Source organism: Capricornis sumatraensis, chromosome X, assembly GCF_032405125.1.
Source record: "Capricornis sumatraensis isolate serow.1 chromosome X, serow.2, whole genome shotgun sequence".
Taxonomy (NCBI): Eukaryota; Metazoa; Chordata; class Mammalia; order Artiodactyla; family Bovidae; genus Capricornis; species Capricornis sumatraensis.
Genome location: NC_091092.1, coordinates 78742476 through 78758335, shown reverse-complemented (window position 1 = coordinate 78758335; position 15860 = coordinate 78742476). Strand labels below are relative to the sequence as shown.

The following is a 15860-nucleotide window of genomic DNA, read 5'->3' as shown; positions in this document are numbered from 1 at the left end:
CACATACTATAAATATGTTTTGCCCAAATTAGCACAAACCTACAAGCTTAAAAACCAAATTTGCTAAATCTGACCCAAACCACAGTTACTGAGCCCTATGGCTACTTCCTCCAAGCAGATGCATTACCTCTGTGACAACGTCAATTGGAAGTTGCAAAAAGGACAGGTAAATACTGCTACAGGTAGCTTGGATTCTGCTTTTTAAAAATTTAAATGTAAAAATTACTTATCACTTTAAGACATTGACCGTGTTAATATAATTCTGCACAATACCCAGAATATTCTAGAAACTAAAAAGTACTAAATTTACAACTTAAACAGGAAAACAGAGGCTTGCTTCACAGTGGTTTAATATGAACAGAGTTGAATATGACATTGTCTGACAGAAGAATGAACATTTTGCTGAATGAAAGCCCCGAGTCAGGATATATACACAGCATAAATGGGACCTCAGGCTCTCAGCACTTGTGCACAATGAAAGAAGGAATCTTTAAAAACAAATAGTAACAGAGGATACAGATGAAAAAGGCAGCAACAACACCAACACTGGAAAGGTGGGAAAGGGAGCAGAGCGTCTCTCTAGGGGCTGCTCAGGCCCGGTAGCCGGAGAGCTGGTCTGTCTCAGGGAACTTCAACATATAGATGGACTTAAACCCCACGTTAAAATCCAATCCTTAACCTCTCTGTTCAGGGTCTTGTCAGAATCAGTAATCCTTTTCCCCAAGACCCTATATAAAGAACTCCAACCCTTCCATGACAGAAAGTCTAAGCAAAGGGCCCCCACTTTTGACCTGACACCAGAGTTAACCTGCTTCCATCCCACCACTTGGGATAGACATTGGGCTCCAGCAAACAAACCACCACCTCCCAGATAGAAGCCCAGGAAAGCTGCCAGCCTCAAGAAGCTGCTTCAGACTCTAAGATTTAGGAAATCTATACCCAGCTGCTAACCCTAGCTCAGCTTCTGGGGAGAATGCTGGGGTTCCATGGGAAACAAGTGCAGGCAATTCAATAACCCTGTGACCAAGCTGGGGAGGGCAGTGACAACTCTTGCCCCTAAGCCCCATTCAACAGCTCAAAGTGCTTAGGAGAAGTCAGACTGTATGGTTTGTTCATGTGTTTCTACCTTGTGGCAGCACTAAATAGGATGGGGGGTGGGGAGGAGAATGGAAGGAAGAGAGTGGTGATGTCCTTCCCTACCACTGGGAGGTACCTAGAAAATGATCTACTCCCACCCTTCAGGGAGTTACCTGGCAGTGGTGAGTTCCCCCAAGCCCTCAAGCCACCAAACCTGCAAAGCTAACCCATAAAAGTAGCGAGGACTTGGGGAGAGAGAACTGCTGGCCCAGCCCATACTGACTCACCTGCTGGTGAGCAAGAAACAGGTAGCCAGAGTGGGGAGCCACAAAGGAGGGGCTAGGCAACAGGATCTCCCTGACTGTCCTATGGCTTTCTTCTGACTCTGAAGCAGCCATGATGATGGGCCCAAAAAACCCACACACCTTGCTCCATAAACAGACTGCTTAGACCCTAGAATTACTGCCATGAAAAGCAACAAGGGAGAGAGAAAGTATAACAAAAGAAACTCTTGAGAAAACTGGGAAAAGGCCTAGAGAAAATGAGAGCTTCGGGGTCTCTCCCAAAGAAAAAAGTTCATGCAGGTAGGAAAGGCAGGGTCTTTCCCTGCTCAATGTTCCTGGTTAAACCTAAGAGTAAGAAAAATCCCCTGGACTTGCAGCATCAGTATGTATCCAAGTGCCCCACCAATACAAGACCTACGCCCCCAAGGTTGGCCTTCTGGTATGGGTAAATGCCCAAGAAATTGCCTTCCAGTCCAATACCCCCACCCACCCCCCAATCCCAAGCAAAGGGCATCTGCCTGTGGTTTCCCACCTGTCCTCAGAGAAGAGGATCCTAGTAGAGTGCCCATGGTATAGTCAGGTACCAAGGAACACAATGCCAGACAGTCTATCAGGCCAGGGGATGGACAGACAACTTCAGATCAGAGAGAGAGAGAGGCTTAGTGTAAAAACCAATGTCATTTCAGCAGGAAAGTAGAGGGCAAGTGGTGAGAGGGGCTCCTACTGGCGCACCTTCCCAGGGACGTAGTTCCTGTCAATTGCCTCCTCCTGCAGGAACATGTGTAGGCAGCGTTCGTTCTGAGCCAGTGGGTGCCCAGCAATTCTATAAAGAGACCAAGATGGTTATCAGTAGTTTTTGGGACTAGAGAGAATTTACAGAGGGGCAGGGCTGTGGATGCGGACAGGGGAAGAAGGGCAAAGTCAGCCCTGAGGTTCAAGCAAATAAAGGACAGCTGTAGGGCACAATTTCAACCACAATACTGAAGAGAGGAAGGGGACAGAGAGGTAAGGTAGGGGCAAATTCCTAGACACATCCAACATGCAATGCTTCCTCCGGCCCTTGGGTACAGGATCAGAATTCTGCTCAAAGGAATGGAGTTTTACTGTCCAGTGACCCCAGCACACAATCAGCACATCATATTACCCATTACAAAAGAGCAGAGAAATGAAACATACAGAAAGACTAAGATGGCAAAAGTAGCAAAAGGAACCCCCAGGAACTTGGCTTACTTGTTAATAAACTGTTCCAGGCCCTGCCTCCTTTCTTCAATAAAGGACTCCTCAAAGATCCCTTCGTCTCCTCGGAAAGGGAGCTGCCGCTTCAAGGCTTTCCCAGGGAGTGGTGGTACTACAATCTGTAGGCAGATGCAAAATATCCGTGGTAATGCATTGTACATTTAATTTCCTATTAGGAATAGGGTCCATCCTATGCCATAGTTCAGCAACTTGCAAGAACTGAGATCATAAGAACAGTCAGGGGTGTGGAGAAAAGGGAACCCTCTTACACTGTTTGTGGGAATGCAAACTAGTACAGCCACTATGGAGAACAGTATGGAGATTCCTGAAAAAACTGGAAATAGAACTGCCATATGACCCAGCAATCCCACTGCTGGGCATCCACACTGAGGAAACCACAACTGAAAGAGACACGTGTACCCCAATGTTCATCGCAGTGCTGTTTACAACAGCTAGGACATGGAAACAGCCTAGACGTCCATCGGCAGACGAATGGATAAGAAAGTTGTGGTACATATACACAATGCAATATTACTCAGCTATTAAAAAGAACACATTTGAATCAGTTCTAATGAGGTGAATGAAACTGGAGCCTATTTTCCAGAGTGAAATAAGTCACAAAGAAAAACACCAATACAGTATATTAATGCATATATATGGAATTTAGAAAGATGGTAACAAAGACCCTATATGCGAGACAACAAAAGAGACATAGATATAAAGAACAGACTTTTGAACTCTGTGGGACTCTGATTTGAGAGAATAGCATTGAAACATGTATACTACCATATGTGAAATAGATGATCAGTCCAAGTTCGATGCATGAAACAGGGCACTCAAAGCTGGTGCACTGGGACAACCCAAAGAGATGGGATGGGGAGGGAGGTGGGAGGGGGTTTGGGAGGGGGACACATATACACCTGCAGCTGATTCATGTCGATGTATGGCAAAAACCACCACAATATTGTAGAGTAATTAGCCTCCAATTAAATAAATTAATTTTAAAAAAAGAACAGTCAGGATGGCTCAAGTCAAAAATTAATCCAACTGTTTCTGTAGGAGAACAGGTTTACCATCTCAAAAGAAAGGAAATAAACTTCAAATATTCTTCACTTTAACAGTCCACTACCATCCAAGAATTTAGCTCAACTTTCCATTTTTAGCACCTATAGGAATTAAGTTGTATGATTTTTCTATCCGCTGAGTCAAGTAATAATTTTTCTTTACAATTTCTCCTGAACTTCCCACTTTCAGGTCTCAAAGGGTATCACTCAGATCTAACATATTGGGATTTGGTAGATAGAGTATGTTCACCCTCCCTATTGCCTTCAAGATTTTATAAACCTATGGAGATCTGGGTCACACAGGGAACAGGGCCATACCTTACTATCTCGCTCCAGCTCATTTTTTAGCCACTCAAAGTCACTGTAGCGCCGTCGTACACAGGACTCCTTTAGTTTGAAGATAGGTAGGTTTGTCTACAAGGAGAAAGAATGAGAGAAGAGAGGTGGTAAGTAACACTCAGCCTGTGACAGCCACCTGTCACAATCACTTGAACACGTCTTAAGAAAAGAAACAGCTCCTAAGGACCATGCTCCGATAACCCTTTAGAAACACCACTGGGTGAATACCAATTCTCACCACATCCAGCCTTGTCAGAGGTGGTGATCAGAAGTCTCATGCTGCTTAGAATTTATCCCACAAATAGACTTGAAGTTATACATAAATATGTGTATACAAGGGTTTTCACTGAATTTTCTCATTTGTAATAATAATAAATGTCCATCGATAGATAATTGGTTAAATAAATTATGGTACACTTGCAGGGCGGAATACAACTATGAAAAGAATGAGAAAGATATATATGTCCCAATACGGAAAGATATTAAGCGTTAAAATCAAGGCAGAGAACAGTATATAGTCTGTGTTTAAAAGGGGTATGTATACATGTATATATTTATATGTATGAATTAAAACATTTATGAAAAGACACTGATAATAGTGACTGACTTTGGAGAATAAAACTAGACAACTGAAATGGGTAGGTCACATTTTTCACTGTACAACTGGAGTTTATCGTGTGCAATTGAAAAGTGAATTTACGGTCCCTGTAAAAAAACAAGAGATAAGCACCTCCAAAGTATGCTTTCCTTTGCTTTTCCTGTCCAAATCCCTTCCGTTCTAAAAGTCCCAGCTCAAGTCCCACTTCATCCAGGCAATCTGTCCTGACAACACTGGCTTAATTTATTGGTCTCCTCCTCTGAACTCTTAGGACACATAAGACTTTGGTATTGCCTGACACACTACTGTTTTATGCATTATGTTAGTCTTGCTACCAAAGTAAATTATAATTTCATTGAAATCAGGAGCCATGACTACTGCTGCATCTCCCTAAATGCAGATTATGCAAGTTACTCAATAAATACTCAATTGGTTAACAGTGAACTATGTATCTGTTTACCCTCCCCTTATCCAGAAAGTGCAGCAGAAATAGCAATTACATTAAGTTGGTTTTCCATAGTTTGCTCCCTGATATACATCAGCTGATTCCCACATTTTAATCACTGAGAATTTTCCCAAGACTCCACTGGCAACATGAACCTCCAACAAACAAAAAGCCCTGATCCTCACTCCTATCTATAGGTTCTAAACAGAAATAGCCAAACAAATGTATTAATACTGACTATACTTCCTACCAGTCAATTCAGATCAGTAGATGGAAATAAAAGGAGCTAGTTTTTCTACTTTCTCCACAACTAACTCAGAGCAGGAAAAGGGCATTGGCACTATGCTGGAGCTTCACACATTCCTTGCTATGTTACGTTCTGTAGTCCTCGTCTGGATACTGACTTTTCAGGATCTAGGTATATAGCATCACACAATAAAGCCAAATAACTGGCCAACTTAATTAGTTACAACTCTACTCAGGATCATGATCCCAGGAATGGCAGTGGATTGAAGTGGAATGAGAAATGTGTAAAGCAGTATCTTATTAATGGAAGCAGTAGTTTCTTCAGAAAGAGGAACCTCCAGAATGCAGAAGAGGGAGACCTCATTGTTACAGTACAGCTGACCCTTGAACAACATAGTTTTAAATCACATGGGTCCACATGGGTACACAGATTTTTTTCAGTATATATAGTATATCATTTTCGTACCTTTCGATTTTGTACCATGTGCATGTATTAACTATTCAAAACAAGCCATTATAAAGAACATTCTCAGAATCCTGTACACAAATATATATATGTATCAAATCATCACATTCTATACTTTAAACCTACACAATGTTATCACTGACTCAATGGACAGAATTTGAGCAAGCTCCAGGAGATGGTGAAGGACAGGAAAGCCTGGCATGCTGTAGTCCATGGGGTCACAGAGAGTCAGACATGACTGAGCAACTGAACAACAACAACACACAACGCTATCTGTCAATTATATCTCAATAAAGCTGGGAGTAAAAATAATCATTCAAGAAAAAAAGCCATTCAGTATCTTGAGATTCTAGGTTTCCACCAGAGCTCATTACAAATACTGTGATCCCAAACAGTAGAACCTTAACTAGTAGGCCAACAGAAAGACGTAAGGAAAAAAGTGCTGAGTAGATTCTTCCAAGACACAGTAAAACCACCGTCATTTTGTGGACTTCCTCCTTTGACTTACAAAAATATTCTTCCCTACCTCATGGTGACAATAATGACCTTTCATCTCAGCACCTAGCCAACTAAGGAAGGGGCTACTATGTACTAGGATACTCTCTCAGCTCCAACCTACAAACTGTATGAGAGAGACAGGATTGTGTAGTACAGGATACACAGTCGTCCTTTGGCTCTGATCAAAACAAAATCAAGGGAAAGGAAAGAAAGAAGCAAAGTTCAAGTCCAAAGGATAACTGACATTTGCAAAGTCCCATACATATCATGTGAAGTCACCAGAACAACTCTTCAGACTCATTTCTTATGGGGGTGAGGGGGATAGATATTCCTTCCCTGAGCTATTATTATACAAATGAAAAAAGTCAGTGCCATCTGCTTCTACCATACACAATGCCCAACTCCCAAAGCCCATTCTCTGAGCCTCATACTCCCTATAATACCTACCATGATCAGTCACTTAAATTAGCAATTTAAAACCAAATGATTTCATCAATTTCCCCTCAGAGCTCAACAAAATATTAAAAGTCTATATAGCCATACAAATTAACAAAAATACAAATTAACTCAAACCCACAGAATTAGGAACTGCCATCAGTCCTATCATTACCATACAATTAGTAATTGTGCAAAGGCCTGATGAAAAGCTTAGTGGGTAAAAAAATCCTTGCACACTAAAGTTTTGCAACTAAGCACTGCCAAAGACACTACAATGTAGTGGAAAGAGTATGATGGGCTTCGGAGTCAGACAGATCTGGGTTCAAATCCCAACACTGCCACTTATTAGCTATGTGTACCTGGGTAAATTACTTATATTGCATTCCTCCTTAGTTTCCTATCTGTAAAATGGTGTTTTTGTAAGGATTTAGAAATTAAATCCTAGTTCAGTGCCTGACACACGACAGGCACTAGATGAACAGCTCTTGTTATTAGAAGTAGCGTAGCAAACAATTCCATTCATAATCCCTACAGCTCTTGGGTAATACATCAAGACAACGTCTCCAAAACCCCACAGCAGAAGAGTTCTTACACTGAACAAGTTATGCCCAGGCCTCTTTAGGTACCATTAACAGTTCCCAGCTTTTATCATATTTTGAGGGATCTAACATCCATTCTTCCCCAAAGAGATGATTTCATATAATTCTTATATAGATGAGTTTTTCTCATTTTCTGCTATTCGTGTTTCTTTCTTCAGTTTGGACTTTGCCAAACTTGGAATTTGGAGACCACTTCTCAGTTAGATTTCAAAGTTGAGTTGGGACAGCATACTCTCTCATTCAATTCATCCATTCAAAAATAAAAGCACATACACTCTTTTGGGTCTTCAAATGCTGTTTGAGCAGCATGCTGTCCATAGAGAATATTCTGGCCCTCTAGTCTGAGAAAAAAAATAAGGAAAATTAGGAAATGGCTCTCAACCTTTTTGCCTGTAACCACTTCAGTGGGGGCAAAGAACCTGCAAACCATGTACTCTGCACATTCCATCCTTGCATGGTGGACTAAGAACTAGAGAATAAAGTCCTCTGTAGTGCACACTGGAAGAAGCCACTCCTAGAGCAGCACTTAAATGTCATATATTAAAGTTAACTACAGACCAAGGACTAATATAATGAATCCAAAAGGTTAATTTAGGGCAGAAAGAGTAAATGGCCATTCATATACAGAAAACCCAAATGAGAGCCAGTAAATACTGAAATAAACATTCTGGATACTTCAGATCTAAAGGGTCAGCACAAGATGAGGGCAGCGACTAACAATCCACGAATCCGAGTTGCAAGGTCAGGTTTTCCAGTGAGCATGTAGTACCTGAGAAAACAAGCACTGAACACTTCTCTCTTTCAGATGTTAATTCTACACAAGTCTGGGAAGCACTCAAGGAGCCTCCCGTTCTTATATCTGCTCCACCAAGTCCACTGTCTCCCTTTCCTGTAGTCTCTCTTCCCTTTAACCCAGGCTTTGCTCAACCCCATCATCCACGACAGAGGATGAGATTGTTGGATGGCATCACGGACTCGACGTGAGTTTGAGCAAGCTCCGGGAGTTGGTGATGGACAGGGAAGCCTGATGTGCTGCAGTCCATGGGGTCGCAAAGAGTCGTACACGACTGAGCAGAACTGATCATCCACGGAGACCTCATTAGGAAGAAGTTGGGCCTTCCTGATCCCCTTCCTCAGACTGACTTCCCACAACCTCGTTTTGGGACCCCGCAGCATATTGCTCTGGCTTTCCATCCCCCAGCCCTCTTCCACTCTTCCTTCCCTCCTTCTGTTGCTACAGCTGATTCCTACTTCCTGGAATTCCTCACTCTAATCCTCTCCACCCCCACCGTCTCCAGCCTTGCTTCCTTCTTGCTCCTGGGTACCTGTTTTCCCTCAGGCTGGTCATCAGGCCAGGAGTGCCCCCTCAGGAGTTTTCTGCATCCTCAGGCCACAACCTTGTGTGCAGACCTCTCAGCAAACCTACTAAGCCCCTAACCCCCAAATAACCCCTCAAGTGTTTCCTCCACCGTTAGCCTTCCCTATGGCAGTTTTTCCCCCTCCCCGCCCCCGCCCTTCCCGCCCAGCCGCCCGGTCCTCCCTCAGCTGTCTCCCTCACCCCGTGACTCACCCGCATGCGAACCTCATAGGTGGTGAAGCGCGCGCGGCCCACGCCCACCGTCTGTGGATTAAAGATGTCGATCTCCAGGAAGTTACTCGGAGGCCCGTAAGCGTCGGTCAGGTCCTGCGGCTTCGAGTTAAGGCGCCGAGTGTCAGCTACTGCCGTGTCCGACATCTTTCCGAAGGAGAGACCCAGACCGGGGAAAGGGGGGGTAGGGGGACAGAGACCAAAGACAGAGAGCGCGCACGGCCCCTCCCGCTTGCAAAATAACCAGCCAACCCACAGACGGCGGCGCCGCGCACGCGCGCCCACGCACGCACGCACGCACGCACGCACGCACGCACGCGCACGCCGCCACGGCCAAGGGCCCGGAACCCTGAATAGCGGCTACACTGACGGCCTGCACTCCTGTACGAAGAAGGCATCATTCAGACTTCCGGGCGGATGTGTGCTGCCCCGGAACCTGCATCTCCAACATGTATTCCCCCCAGTACCCTAGGAAGCACTACAGGGGAGATCCGCCAATTGCTGCTCCTCGACCCAAGAAATTGTTTTTATATTATGCATCCATCAGCAGTGAGCACTGCCCCGCAAGCTGGGATCCTACAGTGATAGGCCGAGGCCCCGGGACCTGAATAAGTCCTGGTTTTGCGCGAAAATAGAAGGGTGGTCTCCCGAGGGTGGGGTTCCAACAATAGTAAAAACGTAGAACGCAGCCTGGCCACTTGTGCCACTGATAGTTTCAATTCATTTCACATGCAGTTGAGCACTCAGTGAGCGCTACTTATGATGCCAGGAAAGCAACAAAAATGAGGTAAAGAAAGATGATTTCTCATCCTCAGTTTTCAGGAAAATGTGGACATATCTTCATCCTCCACTTGTTGCCACATAAAAGCTAATTTCAGGTATACTCAGATATTACATTTCTCAGCAAACTGAGAGTATTTATTTCAAAATCTTCTATCTCGAATCTGCAAAATTCCATACTTGGCACTGCTCTGAGGTTGCTTACAGCCCGTTATGGAGATAGACTATATGTCTACATGAGAATATCTAAAGAAATATTAATACTTATATGACTAATTTGCACATGACCCACCTGAAGAGGGTAGTGCCCACAGTAAAGGTGTTAGTTTTAGGTCATTCTTTCTCCTCCTTTCTCTAGCCCTCTTCTACTTAAAAAAAAAAATCCCATATCATTGATGCCTGAAATTCTTTCAAAAGAGTACATGGCCCTATAATTTCACAGTTAAGCTTTTTAATTCAATTTAACTGATATCTACTAAGCAACTGCTTATGTGTCAGTGCATGGGTGCTCAGTCGCTCAGTCATGTCCTACTCTTTGTGACCCCATAGACTGTAGCCAACCAGGCTCCTCTGTCCATGGAATTTTCCAGACAAGAATACTGGAGCAGGTTGCCATTTCCTACTCCAGGGGATCTTCCTGAGCCAGGGATCGAACTGGCATCTCCTGTTTTGGCAGGCGGATTCCTTACCACCAGGCAACCTGGGAGATCTACTTATGCTAAACGCTAGAGACCTAGAGTTCAATAAGAGAGTCCCTGCCCTCAAGGAGTTAACATTATAGAAAAGGAGATGAGTAAATAAAACTAAAAATAATGTGACAAATAGGAAATAAGTGAATGTTCACAGCAGCATGTAGGACATGAGTAACTGGAGGAATTAAGGAAGGCTTCCTGGAGGAGGAAACATCTGAATTTGACAGACATGAAAAGACAACAGGAATGGAAATGGGGAAAGGTGATTTCATGCAGAAGGAATAGCATATGCAAAGTCATCCAGATAAGAAGCAGCACAATATTTTTAGACAGTTATCACCAGTTCAGGTTGTGTTATGGAAGTGTTTAAAGAGGTAGCCTGGCTGGGGATGGTCAGTTGAGGATGATTCTTCTATATTAAGCAAAGGATCTTTGGCTTTATGATGTAGGCAATAAGAAACCACTGAAGGATCTTCAACAGAAAGAAAAAAAAGACACAATCAGATTTGTGTTTTAGAAGGATTATTTTGCAGGCAATGTGGAAGAAGATGTATCGGAGTTGAATGTGACCAATTATGAGTATCTGCAATAGTACTTGGAATCAGGTGGTGGCGGTGGGAGTGGAGAAAGGGGAAGACAGAAGGCTAAGACTGAGGAAATAAAATAGATAGGAGTTGTATCTGATTAGATATGGTGGTTGTAGGGCCTAAATGTGTGAGCTATGGACTTAGGCTCCCTGGGTTTAGATCATTGCTTCCTAGCTATATAGCCTTGACATGTTATCCAACAAGTTTTCCTCCTCTGTGAAATGGAAATAAGACTAAAAAAACTACCTCTTGGACTTTGGTGAGAATTAAATGAAATAAAATATGTGCAAACAGTAAATGTTCAGTAACTATTAGCTATTATTACTATTTGAGGGAGAGAAAAAAATAATAAAATGACTCCTAGGTTTCTGAGATAGGTGACTAGGTAGATTGCTGGTGAAAGTGAAGTAAAGTGAAGTGAAAGTTGCCCAGCCACGTCCGACTCTTTGTGATCCCAAACACAAGCCTTGTGTACTTTTTAAGTTTATCCAGTGATTGCTCATTTCTTGCTATTCAGTGAATGTGAAAGTGTTAGTAACTCAGTCAGTCGTGTCCGACTCTTTGTGACCATATGGACTATAGCCCACCAGGCTCCTCTGTCCATGGGATTCTCCAGGCAAGAATACTGGAGTGAGTTGCCATTCCCTTCTCCAGGAGATCTTCCCGACCCAGGGATCGAACCCAGGTCTCCTGCATTACAGGTAAGTTCTTTACTGTCTGAGCCACCAGGGAAGCCCAGATTGCTGGTACCACCAATCAAAACTGGCATTACAGAAAGAAGAGTGAGCTTGGGAGGGAAGACAGTGAGTTCAATTTAGATGAATCTGGGGTATCTATAGGACCTCCAAATGTTCAGGAAGTGGCTGGAAATACTGGCCTGGAGCTCAAGGATGTGATTAGGGCTAGAGATTTGGGAACTATCATCATATAGTGTAGAAAGAAAAATGTGAAGAGGCAAGGACAGAATATTTTTAAATTGGTGAAGGCATGCAATGTTGATGAGAGTGTAAATCCATACAATCTTTCTGGGAGGCTAACTGGCAGTATATATTAAAAAAAAAAAAAGCCTTTGACCTCAAGAAACTTGTAATACTGCTTGTCTCTGGAAAACAGAACTGGAAAACAGGAGTCAAGGACAGCAGTGAGAGTTGTTTTTCATTTTCATTTCATTTATGTTTAAGTCCTTTTGTATTAAAAAAAAATTTTAATGGGAATTCCCTTGTAGTCCAGTGGTTAAGACTTGGCTCTTTCACTGCCAGGGCCCAAGTTCAATCCCTAGTCAGGAAACTAAGATCCTGCAAGCCTTGGGGCATGGCCAAAACAATTGATGTCATTTATCAAAACTTTTGGCTCAAAATTTTCACCTCAATAATAAAACTCACTGTCTTGTGTAAATGGCCAAATTCAGGGTTCTCCTATGTATCCATTTAAAATAATGTTCTGCCATGTTTTGTGTTGGCGTAACAAAACTGTTAAATGATTGTTGCTTATAGTTTTAAGTGAATTTGTCTCTATTTTATGAGGAACCCAGTGCAAGTCACTAAATATTGTCTAATAGTAACATCAGCATAACACTTGTAATAGCTAAGGTTAACTGAGCTTAAAGAATTGTTACCATTAAAGTCTGTGTTTAAAGAAAAAAAAATAATGTTCTTATATTCATTGATATGGGGTAATGCCCACAAAAAAGTGGGGGAAAGCTGGTTAAAAAAAATATCCTTGATCATGATCATTGGCAAGAACAAGCACCTTATGAAAGGCAGCAAAAAGGAAGCCAAAAAGAAAGTACCATGATTGAAGCTAACATTGATGTCAAGACTACTGATGATTATTTGCTTCATCTCTTCTGTGTGGGTTTTACTAAAAATGCAACAATCAAATTTGTAAGACTTCTTATGCCCAGCACCAGTAGATCCGCCAAGTTTGGAAGAAGATGAAGGAAATTGTGACCCAAGAGGTGCAGACAAATTACTTGAAAAATAAATTGATTCCAGACAGCATTGGAAGAGACAGAGAAAAGTCTTGCCAATCTATTTATCTGCTTCATGAAGTCTTTGTTAGAAAAGTAAAAATGCTGAAGAAGCCCAAGTTTGAATTGGGAAAACTCATGGAGCAACATGGTGAAGGTAGTAGTTCTGGAAAAGCTATTGGGGATGAGACAGGTGCTGAAGTTGAACGAGCTGATGGATATGAGCCATCAGTCCAAGAATCTGTTTAAAATGCAGACTTTTAATGGTGACAAATAAAAGACCTTATTTGTGAAAAAAGATACTGTAATATGATACCACTTGTATTACTGTATGTTGTTGTTCAGTTGCCCAGTTGTGTCTGACTCTTTGTGACCCCATGGACTGCAGCACGCCAGGCCTCCATGTCGCTCACCATAACTGGAATTCTGCTCAAGTTCATGTCCATTGCATCAGTGATACTATCCATTAAAATGCCATGTATTACTGTATATGGTATATATAATAATTTTTAAAGACCAGAAGGTTATAAATCAAAATGTTAGTGGTAGTTACCTCTGTGTGGTGGTAGAGTTTCACTTTTATGTTTTTAGTTATAATTTTCTAAAGGATCTAATTTTTAACAATAGGTGAAGTGAAAGTGAAAGTCACTCAGTCGTGTCCGACTCTTTGTGACCCCATGGATAGTCCATGGAATTTCCCAACCCAGGGATCGAACTCAGGTCTCCCGCATTGTAGGTGGATTCTTTACCAACTGAGCCACCAGGGAAGCCCTTTAACAATAAATATGTATCTTTTTTCATCAGAAAAATAAAACTTTATAGTTGGGAAAAAATTAAAAGACAGGCACAGGAAGAGAAGTTTGTGAAGGAAACCTAGAAAGGAGTTGTCCGAGAGCTAGAAAGAGAACCAGGAGACACTAGTGATCTGAAGGGAGAGAAATAAAAAATGTTTCCAAAAGGAACAAGTAGGTGGTTAACAGTGTTTAATACAATAGAATGGTCAAATAAGACCTGGAAGATGTCCACTCAGTTTAACAATTATCCAAAGGTGAAAGGTTTGGCAGAGCACTGGAAGTAGAAGCCAGATTGCAGAAGATTAAGAACTGAATCAGAGGTGAAGTGAAAACATTTAGTAGAGACTATTCTTTTGAGAAGCTTGCCCAAGAATCCAGGAATGTGGTAGATAGAAAGCAATGGATTGACAAAGAAAGATTTGTTTGTTTGTTTAAAGAGAAAGGAGATTTGAATATGTTTAACAGCTGTGGAGAGGGGTAGAAGTTTATAGAAAGAGAGAAGTTGATTATACAGGTAAATAAAATGAAAACGCTTAAAATCGAATAGCCCTAGGAGAATTGTGAAAATTAAATTCACAATGAGTCATAAATTCACTGTCTTTTGTTTTTTAGATTTTTATGTGGACAATTTTTTAAATCTTTATTGAATTTGTTACAATATTGATTTTGTCTTATGTTTTGGTCTTATGGCCCCAAGGCATGTGAGATCTTAACTCCCTGACAGGGATCAGACTTGCACCCCCTGCATTGGTAGGGGAGGTCTTAACTACTAGACCGCCAGGGAAGTCCCAACACAGTCATTTTTTAAGAGGAAGATTTGATAAGATGGAGAGGAGAGTAGCAGGGTACTGGGCTAATTAAATCCTTTGCAGTAATAATGCAATTGACAGCTGTTATCATCTGGCTCCCATGCACACACACATCCACACACACACATGCAGAATAGAATAGCCAAGTCAGATCTCTTGGCAAACAGGTGACATCAGAGTGTGATGTGAGAGTAATGCCTATTTTCTTTTTTGTTGGGTCTCTTTGACTGTGTTCATTCTTTGTCAAAAGGAATCCAGAGTTGAGGGGAGGGTAAGAGAGAATTTAGGATCCTCACATTGGAAGGAATCTCAGTAGTTCATCCTCCTGCCCACAGGCAATACTATACCTTAATCAAACATACATTTATCCATCTTTCTGCCCTTAAACTTTTCTCAAAGGAGATTGTACAATCTCTGAATCAGTCATTTGCAACAATAGTAACAAGAACTTCTTTTTAGTTTCTCTTCAGCCTCTCCTGAGGAATTGGCACATCAAGAACCCCAATAATTTGGAGTGTTTTTGTTCTTGGGAGCAGGGGTCTAAAATTGCAGGGAGGGAGTAGGGGAAAGGTCTGAGTGCAAAAGAGGTAGTGGAAAGAAGAAATCCAGAAAGTGGGACTCATGACAGACAGTCTACTCCAGGGAATGTTGGTCCAGAGTTTACCTGCCTTCTTATGATGCCCCACTCTGTCTCTGCACACATTGATCCAGCTGCCTACTACCAGTAGTGATTTCTCCCCTTGAAGTTCATTTAACCCTAGTTTCACCTGGCACCTTCCTAGGGATCCTCTCTACTGTAACTAAATCCCTTCTAAAAGTTGTCAGTTCCCTCACAATGTTGTTGAAAAGTTCTTTAAATACTCAGCTTGTCTACTTGAGTTGGTAATTGTATTTATTTTACTAAAGTATCTGTGGATTGCCTAGGGGTGAGGGCTATCTGGGGAAAAGTGGTGTGGCCTAAGCGTGTGTGTGTCTATGCATGTTTATCAGGTGTTACTAAAGACCTAACCTTTAGCTGACAAGAGGCTGGCCTCCAACTTCCATACGGGTGTTTGTTAATTATTTAACAAATTATCTGGCAACAATAAGACCTGGAAAGATAATAATGTTGTAGTTAGCCAGCTTTCTTTCCTTAATAAAAGCTAACATTTATTGAACATATACTATATGCCAGGCACTCTTTTAAGCACTTTATATATTTTAACTCAGTTAATCCTCAAAACAACCCTATGCCATAGGTGCTATTTTTATAGCTGCATTTTACTGATGAGGCACAGACAGATTAAGCAATTTGCCCAAAATCACACACCTAATGAATGGTAAAGCCAGGATTTGAACCCACACAGTCTGG

General features: G+C 42.0%; 1 protein-coding gene across 6 annotated transcripts; it reads right to left on the bottom strand.

Annotated features, from left to right (window-relative positions):
- Positions 1 to 352: 352 nt before the first annotated feature.
- SNX12 (sorting nexin 12) lies at positions 353 to 9111 on the bottom strand. 6 transcript variants are annotated; one of them, XM_068962161.1, is made up of 4 exons: positions 8861 to 9111; positions 3980 to 4075; positions 2592 to 2716; positions 353 to 2184 (listed from the first exon to the last, which is right to left on the bottom strand). In XM_068962161.1, the coding sequence occupies exons 1-4, from the start codon at positions 9023 to 9025 to the stop codon at positions 2082 to 2084; spliced, it is 489 nt and encodes a 162-aa protein (XP_068818262.1). In that variant the 5' UTR covers positions 9026 to 9111; the 3' UTR covers positions 353 to 2081. The 6 variants fall into 6 exon arrangements, with proteins under 6 accessions (XP_068818262.1, XP_068818263.1, XP_068818264.1 ...); XM_068962162.1 differs by having other exon boundaries at positions 8873 to 9111; XM_068962163.1 differs by having other exon boundaries at positions 8909 to 9111.
- Positions 9112 to 15860: the final 6749 nt, after the last annotated feature.

Coding starts and splice junctions, on each gene's coding strand:
- SNX12 (XM_068962161.1), bottom strand. CDS start 9,025: ATGTCGGACACGGCAGTAGCTGACACTCGGCGCCTTAACTCGAAGCCG. Junction 4,076..8,860: donor CCTATGAGGTTCGCATGCGG/GTGAGTCACGGG, acceptor TTCTCCTTGTAG/ACAAACCTACCTATCTTCAA. Junction 2,185..2,591: donor CTGGAACAGTTTATTAACAA/GTAAGCCAAGTT, acceptor GTCTCTTTATAG/AATTGCTGGGCACCCACTGG.